Source organism: Pollicipes pollicipes, unplaced genomic scaffold (assembly GCF_011947565.3).
Source record: "Pollicipes pollicipes isolate AB1234 unplaced genomic scaffold, Ppol_2.1 Scaffold_7231;HRSCAF=8579_pilon_pilon_pilon, whole genome shotgun sequence".
In the NCBI taxonomy this organism is placed as follows: Eukaryota; Metazoa; Arthropoda; class Thecostraca; order Pollicipedomorpha; family Pollicipedidae; genus Pollicipes; species Pollicipes pollicipes.
This window is the reverse complement of record NW_023597034.1, coordinates 36,105,219-36,125,930: the sequence shown is the minus strand read 5'-3', so window position 1 is coordinate 36,125,930 and position 20,712 is coordinate 36,105,219. Positions and strand designations below refer to the sequence as shown.

The 20,712-nt window shown below is 48.5% G+C and overlaps 1 protein-coding gene across 2 annotated transcripts; it reads right to left on the bottom strand.

Annotated features, from left to right (window-relative positions):
• Positions 1–12,449: 12,449 nt before the first annotated feature.
• On the bottom strand, positions 12,450–17,802 carry LOC119110418 (cyclin-dependent kinase 7). Of its 2 annotated transcripts, none has more exons than XM_037234241.1 (2): positions 17,639–17,802; positions 12,450–13,816 (listed from the first exon to the last, which is right to left on the bottom strand). In XM_037234241.1, exon 2 carries the CDS (start codon positions 13,812–13,814, stop codon positions 12,780–12,782), a length of 1,035 nt encoding a protein of 344 aa, XP_037090136.1. In that variant the 5' UTR covers positions 13,815–13,816; positions 17,639–17,802; the 3' UTR covers positions 12,450–12,779. The 2 variants fall into 2 exon arrangements, with proteins under 2 accessions (XP_037090136.1, XP_037090134.1); XM_037234239.1 differs by having other exon boundaries at positions 17,776–17,786.
• Positions 17,803–20,712: the final 2,910 nt, after the last annotated feature.

Sequence of the window (20,712 nt, the reverse complement as noted above, 5' to 3'; positions counted from 1 at the left end):
CTTCAGCATTGTCTGGAACGGGATGGTTTGCAGCTGAACATGACTAATGGTGTGCTCCAGTCAGCCCGAGCTTGAGGCTGAGGCCGAATCATCCGCGGAGTTGATCATACTTCAGTTGAGTTCAAGTGAGATGACTGTGCACACTTTACGGTGAGGCAGATCGCAATTCATTTCTGATCAAACGAATCTCAAACGTGATTTGAGCCGAAGACAACCATTAATCGTATCAAGCTTTATTAGTGTTACATCATGTGTGTTTTATGTGGGACGAGCCTGCCTATATTCCGCATATATTTTACATAAGGGCGGAGCGGATATATCAACTCTGCACATATGTCACATGAGGCCGATCTCATATATAAGCTCGGATACTTAAGATATACTTGTAGGGCGGGCAATACAATCTTCTTTTTTTGTTTCAAAAACTGGCAACGGTTTTTTCTTAAAAAAACTATTTGTTCAAACTATATATTAAAACATTGCGAGCAAAGTCCATTTGTTTTTACTTGGGCCAGTGCACTATATGTGCAAAGATAAGTGATACCATGCGTTTATGGTGCATATCCTCCCATTAGTTGCTTTCGGACGCTTCCGTTTCTATTTGATGATGTTTCCATCCATTAGTAGAATAAACCACGAAAATTCATGCTGGGCCTCCTACACAAAAATATTTTTGGATATGGCCTACCGAAGAGACAGCCTTCTCGCACCAAGGCGGTAAGAAGCCGCACAGGATTAGGGAGAATAAATACCTTGCTGGCCAGACCCCTGTGCTTTCGTATGGTTAATTCGTTACACCAGAGTGAAACACATGTTACCATAATAGCACCACAAGTATAGACACATACATGTAGACGAAATAAGAAATCAAAAGTCAGAGAAAATGACGAAGTCCAGTCGGCAGTCGTTGAACCATGCTGAGCCGCTCGTGCAGCCCTGACATTGATTTCACGGTCCAAGAAGTCGGAGCGCTGGCCGTGCGCCGCTGGTGCGGCCCGGCAGACCGCCGTCCCTGCCCGGATCAGCGCGGCCCCTGAGACTCGGGCGCCCGCGGGCCGGCCCAGGGTCGCGGCCCGTCTCCTCTGGTGCAGGAGTTCGACACGCGTGACTGCGGCCGAACAGTCGTGCTCGTCGGACGGACTGGATTTATTATGCCGGTGTTTGATACCATAAACTAACGTAAATTTCGGCGCGAACGATGTTGAAAGGCAGCGAGTTTAAATTTTAATGCTCTCTAACCGAGTTATCTCAAGCCATTTCCTTCACTGGGTCATAGAGCTGGGTCTCTGAGTTCAAGGTCATAGTACTTTGTCGCTTAAACTATGCCACACCGAAGAAATATCCTATCCATTTTGCGGAAAAGACGGGGGCAATCTCGTCGTGGATCTTTCATGGATGCACTTTAGCTTAAAGTAGATATGAAACTGATTCATGATGACTGTAAATTCCTAAGCTTCCAATGATTCAATGATAGAAAATGATTCCGGCACCAGTTTGTGTAAAACATCATGTGATCGCTTTTAACCGAAGGCATCCGTATGAGAGATGAGAAACACACCCGTGAGAGAAGTAAGATAAGCATCGAGTAATCCTCCTTCCCATGGGCTTTAGGACTCGCGTGAGAACTCAAAGCACGATCGTGCTTCTGGGAGACTGAGCGCAGAGTCGAGCGCCTGCGAAGAGCGGCGATAATCGCATGTTTACCCGAGATCGCCTGTGAATGTTTACCCTTTTCTGGAGTACACCGACCGTTCAGCGAAGGGCGGGCCTTGAACCCGGTCAAACGTGCCGGTGAAAGTGGCTGCTACGCATCTCCAGTTCCGGCAGCTGGCCGCGCGGAATCTGACCGCGGTCCGGACCGGACGCTGGCAGCATCACCCGCGGGCGGAAGAGGCTGACGCGGCGCGGGGAAAGCCGCTCCCCGCGCTCACTTTCACGCGCCCGCGCCGGCTCCGGCAGAGAGGTGAAACGATCGGCTGCCGGTCTGGCCGGCCCTCGTCTCGCCGGGTGACAGGCGGGGGCCACGCTGCGGCCGCGCTGACGGCCCGTCCGGGCTGACGTCATGGGAGATGACAGTGCGTCGCGTCATCAGCGGGTCGAACCGACGCCGATCGGCGCCGAGTGGCTCGCGGACCGGAACGGACTACGCCGAGGAAGCTGGAACTTTGGGTCGGAGCGCAGGGAGAATTCGCTGCAGACGACGCGCGAGAGACAGATTGGCTTGAGAGCAGTCGTTGTGTGTAAAAGGAGTGAGCACAAGAGACTAGGGAGATCAAAAAGTTTATGCAGGAAGATCAAGATGTGCAATCAGTAAAACGCCTTATTTGATGCAAGATCATTAGGCAACGGGAGATAGCTAGCCCATGTAAATTATATCAAAACCTGCCAAAACCTGCGTGCGTTAAGTCAGTCGCCTTTGAGACAAACACGAGCGAGTCCGGCCTTTGTCCATGTCCGTTTTTCGTTGGGATTTAGCGCCTTCGTTGTTTAGCGATCAAATAACATTGCGTAACGTTGCTTGAGCATTAACTAACTACCAACATAGTGATTTCAGCACCAAAAACTAGTCAAACCAATAACTGTGTTTTTTCCTCTTGCAGCGGATGAAATTAAAGTATTGAGATGAAACGGAGGCACTTTGTGAGGACATTCGGCTTATCACAGCTGATAGGGCTAAAGCTGTGTATGACTCCCATGGTCCATGCGTGGGGGCTTACCCCCGCATTTAAACATTACATAAAGGCGAGACCCCGTGATGACGTCAATGGTGGGGCGGCAGATGTAAACAAGGTCGGGGAAGCCATTGCATTGTTGCACTGTCGGCAAGGGCGGTTGCCAAGTATGGATCTTTGCATATCATGACAGAATGACTAGGCATTTTAGTGGCAGTTACTCCCAAAGCAGCTCGCAATTTGTTTTGCAACGTTTGAGTGTCTTCTGAGAGCTTTTTGTTTGTTTTTGTTTTTTTTTGTGTGTTTCATTTGTTTGTGTGCTTTAAGTATTTGCCACACACGGCAAATCGTGGCCTTTCACCTTTTTGGCCAAACGCCTTTTGTAAGGAGTACTTGCGTTCATAAGACCTGAAAATTTGCATTACTTTAAACAAAAACGCTTCATACGTATTCGGTTATAGTTGGATTTGACTGACGCGGAGGGAATCGTTCCGTTCAGGAATAAATTCAGATGACATCATTTGTTAACGCTTGACGCAATGCCAGACCACAACGACGTCACTGACGCCTCCTTAGACAACAGCTCGTTCCCTCTTTCGGAACAACTGTTCTACCTCTTGGCATTACCTTGGTATCGCCATTTCTGAAAGATGTTAATACTCAATTTGCGGTTGACTTGCGTCACCACTGCTCTGACAGTGTTGAGGCAACTTGGCGTTACAATTTACACGACTAAAAACTTCGTATTGTTAAACGGTCTGCACTCAAACGCTTGAAAAACATCACAACGCTGGTATCATTAGAATCGTCCTACGAGCTGCTGGAAACTGCAAGAAGGCGTGAGCATTGTGCACAAGGAAGCACCAGATCGCAAAAAGCGTGGTGGTGATGCATTCAGCTTCTTAAGATCTTCATGACTTACAACACTAAAGGTCACTTCTCACGGGGAGCGTCAGCTATAATGACGCACGTAACTGAGGATTCGGTCACACGCGGGCAACACTACTTCCGTGTCGTCTGTCCAGCCGCCCATAATCTTGGAACTTCTCGCCCGCTTTTCATAAAACCGCCGACAGTCGATTCGCAGCACTGATAGCATAGCTGCAGTGAATCAGGTGACTTTGTGATGTGCAGGTAGCGATGGCGGCATAAGTTATTTCCGATCATTCGAACGTCATAGGTAGTTGTTCCGCGCCAGTTCCAACTAGATGATCAAAAATAGAGGATGTTTTAGTGGTATGGAGTTGGTTTCTGGTCGATTCGCCCCGGGGAATGTTGTCCTGAGGCTGACGATATGCCTCTTCAAGACTTATTCCAAACCTTTTGATTGGGTGGATTTCTAGGATTCAGCGCCGGCGTTAAGCAATGCCTGTCACGTGAGCCCTGATTTCACCATCCGATCGTAAAATTCCATGTCAACGGCAGGCTTTTGCCGCGAAAACTCAACGTGCCGCAGTGCTCTGCACGACCTGTCCTGGCCTGTGCCGGCAACGCTGCCTTTAGCAGAGCCGCTGTCCCCAGCTGCGGGTCGTCCCAGTCAGCGGAAAACAGCAAGCGCCTCAAACGACTCGAACGCATTCCGCGGAGCGGGAGAAGAAAATGCAGACATTCTGAATAACTGAGGCATCAGGACGGACAAACTGTCGCTTTTCCCCCATGATTATCGAGTTTGTTGAGTATGTACCTCAGGAGTAGAGCACCCATACTATGTGCCACTTTCACACAGAAGTCAAGCTGAAACGGCTAGGTTCCGCATTTTTTAGACGGCCTGGAATCTTTTAACGGCAAATTCACTGGCATTTCTTAGTTAACCTTAGCTATAGCAGCTTCTGCCTTTGATATGTTGCCTGCAAGACTTAATGAATCTTTGTTACTAAGGACTAGCAAGATGACAAGGCATCGTTGGGTGTTTTTACAGGTAGTTCGCATTTAAGTAAATTTAACGCCGTTTGAAATTTTTGGGCTTTAAGCAATCGTTTCTCTGTCTACACCGCGTAAATCAGGGTCATCCATCAATAACGTGAGGTACTTTTGGTCTTGTGTTTTATTTTAATGCTCGTTTATGGCTCCCAACTTAAAGCCTACGCCAGATTCAGCCGTGGTGAGCGGGCGCATGCTGAGATATTTAAGCCTCATAGTCATTTTGGTGAAAACGAGTTCAAGGCTGAGTAACGTTTTGGATTATCACTAACCTCATATCTGAATGTGACAGCTTAAGTTGTTCATGTAGCTTTCTAATATATACCGCGCACGAGTAGCCGGACAGACTTTAAAAGAAACTTCCGATTCTGAATTTTACTGTTTTATCTAATACCAGCTTTCGGTGGATTTAATTACCAATGTAATACCCGCAAATGCCAGTCAGAGATTCGATCTCAACACATTAGTTCTAGAGTAAATATACTTCTGGTATGGGCTGAAGTAAAGATAGGTCTTGCAACTAAACGCACTCCTGGAGCAAGTATTTAGAGTCAAACAATGTGTGCAGATAATGCATGTCTGCCAAATCACTACACGACGCACAGAGAACAAGATCGTGCGAACAAACGTCATTTAGTATTTACCTTTCGGAATGCAACTGGATTGAACAACACCTGCAGAATACAATGTTTGGCTGGAAGCCTTCCAGGCCGCCCACGGAGCGATTCAAACGACACAACTGCTTGTATCCGGAGATGCTCTCTGGTTCTTCACATTCGGTGCATCTGTATTGGCACATATAGAAATAGCTACACATTCACCCAACGCGCACCTTTTATGATGATTGTATCGTCTGCCCGTACGGTGTCGTCCACCTGACCCCTGGTCACGTCGGGTCCCGTCGGCATGCAACTCGGCACCAGACTACCCACTCGCACACGTGTCCCAATCATCAATAGTGGAATTCACCTCACCGCGCTACTGCCCATGAATTATTCCTTTCGTCGCTTCTGCTCGCTTTTCGTCGCGGTCGCTTGCATGGGTGCCACAGAGCGTCAAGGCCTTCATTAGGGAATTAGCGATTGTGCCCGAAGGCCAAGATCCAATTATGCCAACCTGCACTAGCGGGACCGCTGACCGGTTAAGATTGCTGCCGCCGTCGACTGTGACGCTCAAGCTGCTCACCTGGGAGCTGTTCCGCCCGCCGTCCACTCTGGCTGCGCGCGCCGCCGCTACCGCAGTGCAATGCGCCCACCGGCCGCGGGGCTAGCCTACTTATGCCGACCGGACGGCTAGCCCCCTCACCGCAACCTGCGCCGGTCACTGCGCATGCGCAGTGTGCGCGGGGCTCCCGCAACCGCTCGTCGCTCAGACAGGCCCGAAGCTAAATGAACGCTACGAAAGGCAAGGTGCATGGAATCGCAACGTGTTTTTCGAACGCCGTGGAGATGCCGGTAGCAGTGAGGATGAGTGCAGCGGTCTGTCCTCGTAACAGCCGAGATTGGCTGACGTTCTGTTTCGTTGCGAACAGGCCGCTGCGTATTTTGCCTTCTCAGGAGATGCGCGCTAAGAGATGCCGATGGTCGTTGGTGCTCATCCGGATGGCATCGGTGCACAAATTTGCATGCCTCCAAGATACCGTTTTAAACTTGCTTTACGGAAAGATGGCTTCGTCTTCTCGCAATAGCATTGCTCGGAAGATGTGTCATTATTATGATATTAAGGCCACCTAGATCGCCGGCAAGCAGTGTTTGCGGCGAGTACCTCTTGCAGCAAACCTTACCATTCAGACCGTCAGCACTCTGGACAACCAGCGGTATTATCTGGACTAGAGGCTTTCAGTGTTAAAGTAAATCCATGGTCTACACAGACTCATGGAATTTACAGCACAATTGGAGCAAACTGCATGTCAATGATTATTGTTTAGACATTGGAATCGAGTCAAAATGAGCAAGAGCTTTTGGCCTGAAGCCATTCACTGGCTGAGTTTTATTTCGGAATCAGCCGTCGTTTTTAGCCAAGCATTCATAAAGCTTAAAATATTCTGCCAAGATATAGATACAGTTATAGGTATATATACATATACATACATATATATACATATATATATATATATATATATGTATATATATATATACCTATAGCTGTATATATATCTTGGCAGAATATTTTCCTTTATGAATGTTTGGCTAAAAACGACGGCTGATTCCGCATTGGTAAGCCTTTTGATGCATCGTTCGAGGTTCTGAGCTTTCTGCTTTGGAGAATGGTTGAGATAAAAGATCACTTGCACGCACCACCAATATATTTGCGCCTTTAGAGCACATGTGACACGAATATGACAGGACATTCGCACGACAAAAACTTACCGGCAACACGGACAAGCGTGCGTGCAATGACAGAACGCGACTTCAAATTTGGGAAAGCAGACTGATGATGAATTTTCCCCAGCCATAACCAAACAAACAAGTTCTTCCACAACTTCTCAGTTGTTAGGTGATGGGCGGTAGGCAACACTGAAGTGATTATATCTTTGCGTCTTTTAATTTTGTTTCATTGAGAGTGCATTTTATGTGTATCTAAGTAACGATAGGAATTTTTGTGTTGACCCTACTAAAAGACGCTCTTAAGATAGGAATGCGCAATTTTCATGCTTAAAAGCTCGAAAGCAAATTTAAACTGGGACGCCCGGCGATGCCCGGCCAATCCAGAAGGGTATGCTGCAAAGGAATGACTTGCGATAGTTGAAGTTAGTTTTATAACCAAAAATTGATGCGATTTGTGGCACGGGTATTCGCATTTGCAGAATAGAGTACGCTCCAATAAAAACTGCCAGCCGCGAGCCATTTACTGGAGCAATGCAGCCAATACAAGCTCAACAATGCCCCAACACCAGACAATCAACTTCCAGAAAATCGAGGATAAATGGCAGCATGCAATCTCCAGAGCAGGCGATATACACCAGTCTCAATTACCCACTAGGGTGTTTCTCCAGGAATTCAGCACACTTCATTTTTACGAAGGAAATATTTTGGTAAAATGAATAAAATAGTCCTTAATTTGAGCAGCTGAGGAGAAATGACCGGCAAAATAATGTTCCAAGACAAAATGCATTGTGTGATAGTCAGCCTTATCCTACATTTGTTATGTACTCCCATTCAAGCACATGAGGGTGGCACACCAACATTTTTGGCCTAGCTCAACATTGGGAAGGCCAGAGCACAACAGAATTACAAATAGATATGTCTGGCTGATACCCATTACCTTCTGAAGACTCACCTGGGCTCTCGTTCATAGTGGTGGTGTAGCTCTGCTCGGCAGTAAGACTGGATCCGCTTCGAACTCGAGCGGCGTGTCAGACGGGAAATGTGTCGGGCGCGAACGGCATTTGCGGGCCAAAGACGCTGCCGTCCTTGTCCTTGCTGTTCCATGATGGTCCGCCATTGCTGAGCTTAAAGGTTTCGTAGAAGCCCGATGGGCACCCCAACTTCAACACCAAGTCGTGTGATGGAAGTCTTGATGGCTTCAGGCTGCTCAGAAGCTCCAATTGGTAGTTGAACAGCTCCTTCTGGGCGTGGGAGAGCTTCCACCGACTTGCAGGTCCTCGTCCTCTCCACGCTGCTTCTCCAGAAGCCTGGGTTCCATACTATCAGCAGCGAAATTTTCGGCGATTGGGATGACCTGCTCGCTAAGCCAGGCTGCCCCTTGGTCCGTTCCTTCAGGTCGGAAAGGCCCTTGACCAAGAGGTCTTTTGGAAATATACGCTCTCCCCGTAGTGAAGCTTGATTTGGCCACCTTGGGTCTGGAGCTGGCCGTTACCATCTTGTAGGAGTTGGTTGGCAAACTGCCCGCTGCTCTGTCGTGATTTGAGTGCGCACACGTTGGTGGTGATATACTTGCTGATGTTCTGCTCGTCATATACTACACGTCACGCCGAAATTTATAATCGCAGCGGATAAACAGGTGCACTGGAACCTCTCAGAACAACTACCACAAATTTGTGTTTGTAGGTTCTTGTAGGTCGTTATGGTCTGGTTTCCGATCATTCGTCTCTTCGCAACTGGCAGATATGCAATCAATCAGCACGTGACAGCCGACATTCTTTGCTGTTCTGATAACGTGGCGGGGAGTCGATTGTCGCCAATGCTAACTCTGGGACAGGCTTTGCTCGGGCTGCACCTGTCTCGTTGCTTGTGATCTGGACTGCAATGTGCAATGTTACATAAGGCGTCCTCTCGCCATGCTGGTTCAGAACATATGAGTTTTCATGAGGCTGCCTCCGACGGCTCTCGGGTTATGTAGCGGACAATGTCAGTTTCGCCAGCATTACAAAAGATTCATTCAGCTGCGCCCTACGCTGCAGTCGTCTGCACGAGTCTGCAGCCCTAGATCCTTAACATTCACACTCCAGCAGGGCTGCAGAACTCAACAGGGCCTGCAGAAAGATGATGGGATAACCTTGTCATCCTCAACCGGAATAGAATCACTCCCCGACCACCGAGGCTGGCTGCATTCTTGACGGAATGTGACGTTTTTTCGTCCGGTACATGCCCCGCAGCTCCGTCATAGCCGCGCTCCCGACCAGTTTCCAGCGAAACTCTCATCGCCAACAGTACACGTCTGCGGAATAGGCACAGACAACCTGCAGAACGGCTCCATCAATATTTAACAGGTGAAAACGGCAGGCGACGGACGGCAGAGGTGAGCGTCTCGCACCAGGCGGCCAGATTAGGAGCGGCTTTGGGAGGACCGGCTATCCGAACATTCGCCGACGTCATCCACTGCGCACAGCCAGGCGGTTGGCTGGCGTCCGGTGTGCCGGCTCACGCACGGGCAGCCTTAGTATTTGAAGAGCAATCTTTCGACGCGGCTGAACCTGAAAATACACACGACCTGCGATCAAGCACGTCTCTAAAAAGTACGAGGATCAGTTTGTCGGCGACTTGACGACAAGGGTAAAGTTCCGTGCAAGACTGGTGAACGCTATCAGGAGTGTTGTACGCTAGAGGTGAAAGATCTAGGTATCACGAAACCGGCGTCCGGCGCTAAATCACTGCCAGGCGGTGGAGAAGTGACGTGACTGGCAATGTCGTGGTAGGTATCATTCGCTGGTATTGTAGTATTCCTGGTATAATTTGCTGGTAGGTATCAGAAGTACTGATTCGTCACACGTGCATCGCAAGCTGGTCCTAATGCCAGTACCTGCCAAACCCCGGTGGCTTTAGTCCGGCATGTCCATTTTGTTCATTAGTTTATTATGGAGAAATGGGGCATATAGGACCGCGAGATATCGGCAGTGTCGCGTGAGGTATCAAAGTGCGGCCCGCCGTGTCAGGTTAGGTTTATGACCTACGGTGATCTTTGCGGTCCAAATGCCACCGTTGCACAAGCAATGCTGTTAGATAAAGGGTCAACAAAACCAACCATTTTTTCATAGCGTGGATGTCATCAAGGACGAGCTTAATGTCAAGTTGTTTCAGTCCCCTATGATGACCACGTTATGTCATTGGAATGTCAAGGAGTGAAGTTAATTGGTGAGCAAACTATGAAGACAATGGGAAGTTCACATTATAACGCACTGTCATAGCACTTCAAGTTTATTCACATTTTGGATCCAACATTCTCAAACCAAAACTACCCTACGCCATTGGCCTAAGATGACGAGAGCATTTATCTTTCAGAGTTTACGTGGCATTATGTTAGGGGAAAATACTGAACATTTCAAGGAGGATAACTTAAGCCGTTCTCCAAATTTTCCCGAAAAGGACATGAGAGGGCGGTGGCCTGCCCCTACCCCGCCTTCTCCATAGTCAGCGCGTAGGCTAGTAACGGGACACCGCTGACGCGATCTTAAAAAGAAAATTGTGCATCTCTAGCACACAGACGCAACTGAACGCTGTACGCTCAACCAACGAGTACCACGCTGCATACCCAATTACGGACGCAATACGCTACTGCATTAGTCTCTCAACCACAGTCCTGTCGGAATGCGTACAAAAAGCGCCCCGGAATCGTCTCTGCGCTGGTCGATGGTCAACAGAATCCAACGATTCTGCCTCGTTCTCAAATATCGATAAGTAAAGCTCCGCAGCACATGCAGCATCACCGCCATTGACTCCAATCCGGCCATCGCAGCGGAGGCCCCAGTGCAAGGACCGACTGGGCTTCACGAGAGTATGGGGGGGGGGGGGGGGTAAAACATCGCGTTTCCTTGGAAACGTTTTTTAGGTTATGACAGCTCCATCTGCTCCTGTTTCTTCCGAGAAGATGTGCGGCTTTAACCGCATTATGTTCTTCTCGGCGCGGGAGAAAAAAGTGTGTTCGTAAAGCAATTAAAAGGCAGTACTTTGGTCGAAGGGATGTTCATTTCGACGCACTTAGTCACAGAAACAAACTAGCAAAAGCCAACTTCAAATCGCGCATTGTGTCAAGCTGATGGGGACACCATTGGTTCAATGACGACAGCGCAGCATACCGCCCTCACTTCTTGACGGTCGGTCGACCCCACGCTGCGTGTCGCGAGCGGCACTCCTAACCCGCGCGTGTCCCCCACCCGGCCCTCCGAGTGCGTCAGCTCGGATCCGGGCGCCGGCCAGGTGCGGCACTGGCTGGGAGACGCCCCAACGTCCGCCGGCCCTGTTGGACACTTCACCGGCGCTGGGTCGGCTCGGGTTATCGGCCATTGGTGGAAATAATTGCTGCCATTGGAGCACGTTGGGCAACTCACCTTGGGGTCGGCCCTCTTCACAAGTTGGGGTCGGATTTGTAAGGGTTGTGAGTCATGGAATGCGATGTTTTCACTCCTTTCCCTTTCAGCGGGTCAAGATTGGAGGCGTTTGTTTGGCTGGCCGCGGTGCTGAGGTGGACCAATAATACGGCGTGGGCGGCGCGGGCAGGCAAACGCAGCCCTGCTCCGGAGCCAAGTGCGTACGGCCCGGGAAGATGATGCAAGCAGTAAACACTGATATACGACGGGTCAATGCCAAGCCATTTGATGGTGTCCATACCTGGCGCACAGTGGCCCTGCCGCGGCCGCGCCGCGAGACTGCGCTGAATTGGAGGTCATACTGAGACCCAACGAATGGTCTGATATGGAAATGTCGGGGGTGCATATGATTGCATCCCAAATCTGACTTGCACTCTTGCACCCGAATGGGCGAGCTACCTTTACAGCATTCTGGGAACTATGACTTACGACAGCGATGGCGGAGTGCGTATAATCGGGAACCTAGCTTCGGCTGCCTTCTGTTAAAGCACATGCCAATTTAGAATGCAGGCCCTGTTCAAACCAGCGGCCGGCAATAATAGCAAAACTCCGTCGCCTTGTAGTGCCGTAGCCATCGATGAAATATACGGCTCCTGCTTTGATGCACGATAATACATACATTCACCATCGCTAATTATGTTCGTTCTGGCAGTTCCGGAACTATCCATAAATAGCTGATGGATTGTTGCACCAACCTCCAACCAACACACTGAGCACGGTCTACGTGGGTGATAGATCCTGGCAGTATTGCACAGTAATGTTTGCTATTACGCCGACAATTAATTTATGTAAGTGAAGCGCCAACAGGATTAAAGTGGCGTGGACAAATTGGCCTAATGTCTTCAGACAGCACAGCCCGCACAGGTACAATAAGACAGTGGACTGCAATCGCATGATTTGCGTTTATATGAGTGGTGCCATAGCTGAGTTGACAAAGCATAACATGCATGTCATGTGAGAAACGTGGCTCCCTTGTTAAATGAGAACACGCTAGTGGGAAAGTTCGCCAGCGGTTACTGTGGCAACCATGGCAATCCGCTTTCAGCTACCAAATGACACAAAATCCAGTCATCTGGTGACGGAAAGCTGCATTTCAGACAACTTTTATTGAGGTAGCAAATGCTGAAAACAAATGTTTCCGCCACTGCATATACCTCGACGCATGTTCGTTTAACTTTTTCTAACAACGTACAAACATAACAATTGCCGCTCGCGCAAAAATGGCAGGCGGTGATCACAAAAATAACTTGCTTCTAACTTCCTACCTCTCGAGTCACTCGAGTCCTAGCTTGGCGTCCGCACGCAGCCGCCAAGCAAGATACCTCGCTCAAACCAGCCCACAAAACACAGCTCACATGACTGACAGAGGCATCCACGCGTGAGATGATGCCTTCAGCACGGTCGCTAACACTCGCGCCGCGTTAAAAGATGAGCTTTTTGGCCAAACCGCCAATGCCGGCATCCTCCGCCGACTCCACTATCCGGCGCTTGATGCTGGGCCGCTCCACCTCCTTCTTCTTAGCGGAGATGTCCGGTGGCAGCGGCAGCAGCGGGCCCGGCGTCGGCGCCGGCCGGGCGCTGAAGTACGGCAGCTGCAGCACGCTGGCGCACGTGCCGCGCCGCGCCGGGTCCAGCGCCAGGAGCTGGCGCAGCACGTCCAGCAGCGGGTCCGACGCCGCCGTGAAGATGTCCTGCAGCGGCGTGCCCGGAAACTGCTTGAACTTGACGTAGGAGGGCAGCGAGCTGACGCCCGCCCACGTCTCCTCGTTGGGCGTGCCCATGGCCATGAAGATCTTGGTGAGCTGGTCGAGGTCCGAGTCGCCGGCTAGGAAGGGGATGCGCAGCAGCAGCTCCGCCAGGATGCAGCCCACCGCCCACACGTCCACGCCCGTGCCGTACATCTGCGCGCCGAACAGCAGCTCGGGCGCCCGGTACCAGCGCGTCACCACCTGGTGCGTGTACAGCCGGTTGGGCGAGCCATAATACTTGGCGAGGCCGAAGTCGCCCAGCTTCAGCACGCCGCTACTCGTCACCAGCAGGTTGTTGGGCTTGAGGTCGCGGTGTAGGATCCAGTTCATGTGCAGGTACTCGAGTCCGCGCAGCGTCATCAGCGTGTACGCCTTGACGTCCGACTGCTTCAGCACCAGTGACATGTCCTTGATGATGATTTCTAGGTCGGTGTCCATGAAGTCGAACACCAGCGAGACGTTGGACTTGTGGCCGAAGACGTCCAGCAGGCCGATCACGTTCTCGTGGTGCAGCTCCTGCAGCAGCTTGATCTCCCGCAGCGCCGTGCGGTTGATACCGTCCTCGGCCTCGGCACGGCTGCCCAGCTTAATCTTCTTCACCGCCACGATCTGGCCCGTCTCCTTGTCGCACGCCTTGTAGACGGTGGCGAACTGGCCCTCTCCCAAGAAGTCGATCTTCTCATATCGCCTCAGCTTCTCCTCCGACATCCCTGAAACAGGCGGTCCGGTACACCGTCAGGCACCGTGGGCGGTTCGGGGATGCTGATCGGCTGTGTGTCGGCGGTTCAGGACTGCTGATCAGCTGTGTGGGCGGTTCAGGGCTGCTGATCAGTTGTGTGTGGGCGGTTCAGGGCTGCTGATCAGTTATGTGAGGGCGGTTCAGGGCTGCTGATCAGTTGTGTGTGGGTGGTTCAGGGCTGCTGATCAGTTGTGTATGGGCGGTTCAGGGCTGCTGATCAGTTGTGTATGGGCGTTTCAGGGCTGCTGATCAGTTGTGTGAGCGGTTCAGGGCTGCTGATCAGTTGTGTGTGGGGGTTCAGGGCTGCTGATCAGTTATGTGACGGTGGTTCAGGGCTGCTGATCAGTTATGTGAGGGCGTTCCAGGGCTGCTGATCAGCTGTGTGGGCGGTTCAGGGCTGCTGATCAGTTGTGTGGGCGGTTCAGGGCTGCTGATCAGTTGACCTGTCAGCTTAGATCATTAACAAATCAAGGGGGTAACCAAGGCATGACCCCTCAAGACAGTCAGAGCTTCCACATCTGAGTATTTACCTTTAAACATTTAGGAAAGCATTAAGGTCTGGTCTTCGGGTGAAAGGCGAGGCACTTGTCACTTGCATCGGCCTCTGAATCCGATACTACGCACACTTCCGTCGGGAGATGTATCACGCATGCTCATGATCGGTGTTCTCAGAAAGCTGTGCATGGTACAGTGTTCACTCATTTTCAGTGTGCAGTCATTCCCCCATCCATACAGCACCAGCAATACAAGTCAATGGAGCATTCCCAAAATAAGCTGCATAGGGAGCACTGCTCATTCATTGGCTCTCAGTGTATGCAGATGGCACAACTCCGTGGTTTCAGGGGCAGCTGTGCCGAACATGACTGTGGCAAGGTCACTGTAGCAGGCGCTTCCCCCATCCACCATAGCCATACAACCCCCCAGATGACGCACAAACCCACTGTGTCTGGTGCCACCAGGATCACTTTGGAGCTGGGGTGATGACAGAACTGATATTCAGCTGCTTCCTTCCATGCCACATCATGGGATTGATGTTTAAAGCTTCCCATGCTGGAAGTGGAGGGAGCTTTGCTTTCTGCTTCTCCCCCTGACCCAATGCCCAAAGCTGTGTTTGCCACTCCCTGTGAAACTGAGAGGGCAAGCAAACCATAACACCACTGACTGGGACACTATACCTCAAAAGTCACATCACACCACTACCCAGGAAGTCAGGGCCTTTCCGAAAGATCACACTCTGGCAGAGACCCAAGCACTGAGTCATCTGGTTGCAACATGACATCTGATATCCTCCACACTCTAAGGAAGGAACAGAAAAGGGAACCACCTGGGCATTATAACAGTGAATAATTGAAATACAATGTCAGACTAAATCCAAAGTTTTAGTTTAATTGTAGGCATGCTGTCCCAATACCCTGGACATAAATTTGCTGCATTTCTAGGAACATGTCAGCTCTATGAGATTGGGCCCAACAGGACCTAAGTCTGAAGTCTTACCAAACACTGGCATGGGGTGAGGTAGAATGAATGTAGAGTGGTTGGAGCATTATGTGATGAGCTTTCAGTGCTGCACTGAAAGCACTCTGCAAAGATCCTACACCTAACTCACATTTCTTTTCCCACATCCTTTCATTCGTTGACCAACAACTTCTATGCAAAATGGTGGCCAAGTTGATAGATTTTGACAGTTTTGGGCTATTGCCTCACAACCAAGAATAAAAGGTAAGAAGTCACTTAGAGTAAAAATTTACTTTGTGAAGACTCACATCCATTTTGAAGATGTAATCAATTCATGCTCAAAAGGAATGTTAGCCCACAACATACTAGCAACACATTTACTTTCCAGCATATGGCCAAAACGAGCCTTAGCACGAGCTCGGTTAGGGGTCAAATTGATCCCCCTGAAGGTTTTTCCAGAATGGTTTTTGAACGGCGCGGCGCAGCCGTGCCACATTTTGCGTGGCTGCAGACAATTGAGTAGCAGATCGCTTAGCATAAAAAAGTTAGATGTACCTTGTAAGGTCACTGACCTATGGCGGGTCAAAGTCAGGCCATGGTTTCAGCAAAGGCAATCTCTAGAGAGTCCTTCAATTTGATCCAACGATAGAGTGTTAGACGAAGCCATACATCTCTGAAATGCTTTCTTAGGCAACACAATGGCTGAATGAGCATATTACATTGACCTAAGGTCAGGTATGAGGGTCACATCAATGTCAAAACCAACCTGTTTTGTTACTCTAGGGCTTGCTGTATGGGATAGTTTCTGGTGCTCATTTCAAATTTATTGATAGCAGGAACCATATTATACATCATCTATGGACTTTTCAGGGGTCAGAATAGGTCACTGACCCAAAAGGACCCAGGTCAACATTTTGTTTTAGAACCGTACTGCCTAGCATAATCTTTGTTGCTTAGTCAAATGCAAAACTCAAAGCAATCTTGAATGATGTTTGTCATATTGACCTTCAAAAGGTCAAACAAGGTGACTGAACTTAAATGAGCATGTCAACTTTTCCTTAGAAACAGTTATCTAGGTTCTCGGAGCACTTTGGAGACCAACCCATAACTTGGCCTTGTTTGACCTTTTTTGACGTAAAGGTCATTACCTAGGAAACTGAAACTTTGACCTAAGTGAGTTCACATACAGCTCAACACACCCTGTAAATTTTGTGCCCCTAGCTCTCTTAGTTCCTGAGACCTCAGGAGGTTCAAATTGACCCCCCACCCAAATGAAGGCTATCTAGCTGGCCACCCAGGCACATGTTAAGCATTAACACTGATGAACTTATCAGCATAGAATATCAATACCTAATGCGTGAGTCATAGTATGTATGAACAACAGGAAAAGTGGTATCATAAAAACATGATGCCTTGGAAACATTTGAGCATTATTTGCCCACTGTTAGTGTACATATATAAATATGTATGTATATATATATAATATATATATATATATATATATATATATATATATATATATATATATGCTGATATTCTAGACATGATCTTCAACTGGAAATATGATCTGATCATGCTTGACACAAGGCAGCCTTAATAAAGCTTAAGTTCACTTCAGCACATAAATTCTTTAAAATAGACAGTCTAGGCTATTCCCATCTTAGTTGGTGCAACATCACACATCTGAACAGCATGTGTTTGGCATGTTGGATTGCATCACATTTGCCAAATTTGAGATTTATTTAATCCTGGCCAACAGTTTACTGGTCAAAAGCCACATGCCATAATGACACTGGGTGCCATCAAATGGCACTATATTGGTGAGTTCAGTGATTTCTCAGCTCAAAATGTGCTACAAAGAATCACATTTTTTGGGCAAAGGCTTAAGGAATTATCAGTGAGCTACAAATGCCAGTTAACATGCACACCAATCATTCCTTCAAAACATGCTCTCATTCCTGACAGGAAATATGCACGTTTCCCTGCCGGAACCAGAGTGATATACCAGCAGTGTAGTTTTACAGAAGGAGGTACAGGAGGGCTTACCTATGAAAAATGACCCAAACAACTCCTAATTATGCCACCAAACAGTCTTCTCCCCAGATAAAGCCCAATTCCTTCCCAAAGTTGAGGGGTGGGTGGGTGCTGAAGCTTAAGTTGGGGGTGGACTGAAGTGCCCAAACTGGACAGGAAACTACACTCTTGTGTCATACAGTCATATAACCTGGACTCGTCAGACCCGTTTCAAGGACATCACGAAAATTAAGATTCAACTGCCTTAAGGCGGCACGCGTCCCGGGACCTCATGCTTGTTCTATATAAATTAACTAGAACTTGCCTGGGCTTGAACTCCTCCGCGCACCTCAAATATTTCGGGCTCCACACTTAACAACACCTGGGTACTGATTGCTAGATGTGTGCTTCCCAAAAATGGACCTCACGCATTTCACATTTATCACCGAAACAATACCGCACCAATCTGCATGAATGCCAACCGATTCCACCAAGGCACCGGGGCTATGCCGGGCAACGTGCGAAATATATGAAATTAGTGCCTGGTATTCGTCACAGTCGCGTCCTAAATGAATACCAGCTCGCTCCATATGATTTGGTACCATATTTGAAAATACTTTTATGAGACACAAATACACCATGAAACGCATATCCGGCGTGAATCCCAGCGCGGCGCAATATCGTATCATGAATTCCTATGCTAGTGCAATCAACGGCATAAACAGCGATCATATACCATTATTTGTGTACGAGAGCGCACCTTGGTGGCATAGTAGGAGTGTGTTTCGTATACCAAAGGATCCTAAAAAAACTGGAAAATATTGGCACAATTTGAAAAGGGATTACGGATGCCGTGAAATTTTTGGAAAAAGACAACATAGCAAATCCTGGCTCAGGAGGAAGGATCTCATGCAAATATGTATGATAAATCACGAGGCAAGCTTGTGAACTCCGAAAGATCACTTCGCCCAAATCAGAACCAGCATCCCAGCTAAATTAGGGGCCATGAAGAATATCAAAAGAAGCTTGGCATCTGGTGAGGTCGCAAGGACGATTCTTGATCCAGCTTCTACCATGGATCATATCCATGCTAGGTCATAATTTAGTGATAAGCAAGGGCGGCCAACTTTGTATCTCTTGGGGTGTATTCTCGCTCCCAAATGTGGAGCTGGTCTCCCCTAATGTTGGGATGGCCCCTGCAATATTGAGTTGGAGAAATACATATAGCTCAAAATGGTGCACTTAAAATTTGGCAAATAGGAAATACGTTTAAAACCTAAATTTATATCTGGATGCGTCCATAAGATATGACACATCGAACAACTAAGCTAGTCGGTTCGAAAGGTTTTGGTACTGTGCTGATGAAATTGGGTGCAGCCACGGCATTTCAGACAGCTGTGAGTGAATGTGAAATTTAAGTGCGCCTTTGCAATGGACCTTGCGCTGTGCACGTCACTGGTCGAGCCATGGATGTCAACATTTACAGTAGAAGCGACACAAATACCTACAGCTTTTCGTTTAGACGCACCACCAGGGCGAATCTAAAATCTCGCCAAGGAAGGGGCCATGCTTCACTGTGGTGCCTCACGGAACTTGATGCCCGCCCCATCGCAACAAAATTCCCCGAGATTTCGGTCAGCACATTTTCAGTTATTTTCTAATCGAGAAACTTCATCCTCTTTGCATTGTGGAGGGCTAGACGTAGGTACAGATGCATGTACATGGCGTACGTTCAACCAATCGAGAAGCTGATGAATTCGCTCATCAATATTGAAAAAAACGTGATGAATCGAAATTGGCTCATCAATGCCGCCAGATAAGTGAGGCACAGCACGACTCGACTGGCTAGCCACCGTTAACTTACCTGAATGAAACCAGCAGAAAGCTACATCTTGTAGGCAGCTTACCCTGCAGTGAAGGGCTGTGTAAGGGTTTTGAAATGCCTCTGAGCATATATGGCGACACCTGCGTCCCACCCTAGCAGAATGGACGGACAAAGCAGGGAATCGAACTCTACAGTGCATGGTTAAATACAAAATCGATAGCTTGCACCTGCCATTTAAGTCGTAGTGCCACTCAAGTGGTACGTCGCGACCCGAGTATGAAAATGTCGGTGGTGGTGGTGGCAGAGAGCGGCGAAGCTCTCGCAATTAGTTGACGTTTGACGCGATATGCTTTCTTGTAGTAAACTACACGGCCATGTCCATGAAAAATGCGGCATGTTTTGGGTCGCTTACGTGGAAATAATGAAGATTATGTTTCTTGTTCTGAGTGTCATAAAGAGGCAGGGATATTTGCAACAAACTAATCGCTGATGAATGTGATTCGAGCGATGCATAAACAATATGAGTTCCACAGTTTCGAAAGCCAACGGATGTTAGGTAAACTTAATCACCAACGCCTAGCATTATATTGCGTTTGAATGTAGACAATCGGCAAGGAAGCGACGACTTCTATCTGTGATGAAACTGAACAAGGGAACGCAACGCACGCCATCGTGCACCCTTCTATTGAGCGCCAGCGGCTTTATGAGCCACATTAGCGCTCAGTGGCCATGTCGCAGCCGGGGTGCGAACTCAAACAAAAGTGACTTCAGTGGTCTGTTGCCACCTAGGTATATAGTGGGCCGCTTGTTCACATTTCCATCCGTTGGCTGTAAAAACCTATACCATAATTATCAGTTCCATGAATAACAACGCTTTTGTGAAGCCAAAGCGGAACCACCTATTTGCGCGGCAAGCTTTTATATGTACATATTCGGGTGCACATGTGCACCACCGCCGGGAAATTTACTTTGCTGATACTTTAGCATGCTCTCATCGTATGCATTGCGAGCATATCCAACTGTTAGTGTTGTTGCCTTACACACATATCTTATCAGCGGTAATGGGTTTTACTGTGAGTATTGTCAAACATAAGGCATATATTGGTGATCGAATTTCTATCAAAAGCATGAAATAAAATTGAGATGCGGGTCAAAGGGGTGGCGAAGCCCTTTTCATTGGATCCGCTGAGCAGGGCTGTTGCCAGCGGCGCAGCCGGTCAGGTCAAGAGAGAGGCGTCATGGTTAAAGAGTCTATGCTAAAGGCAGCAGGGAATCTAAGTCCCCAAAGTTCCTAAAAAATAAGCCATCGGATTGTGCTGTTTTTCAAGAGACCAGTTTCTTTTTTTAATCTTCTAAACTTCCTCCAGGTTTCAGGGAGGGGAGGAACACCCGGGCTGTACCTCCCCGCTCTCCCTAGTTTGCTCAAGTTGAGCAAAAATAAAGACATTTATTTCTGGACATCCAGGAAAATCAAAGCAGCTTTTCCAGGAGCAGGCTGTTTGAGCACGCTACTTAAGGTAAGCAGAAGCAAAATCTAATGAGTTCTTGAAAATTATGCTTCTTTGCGATTTCAT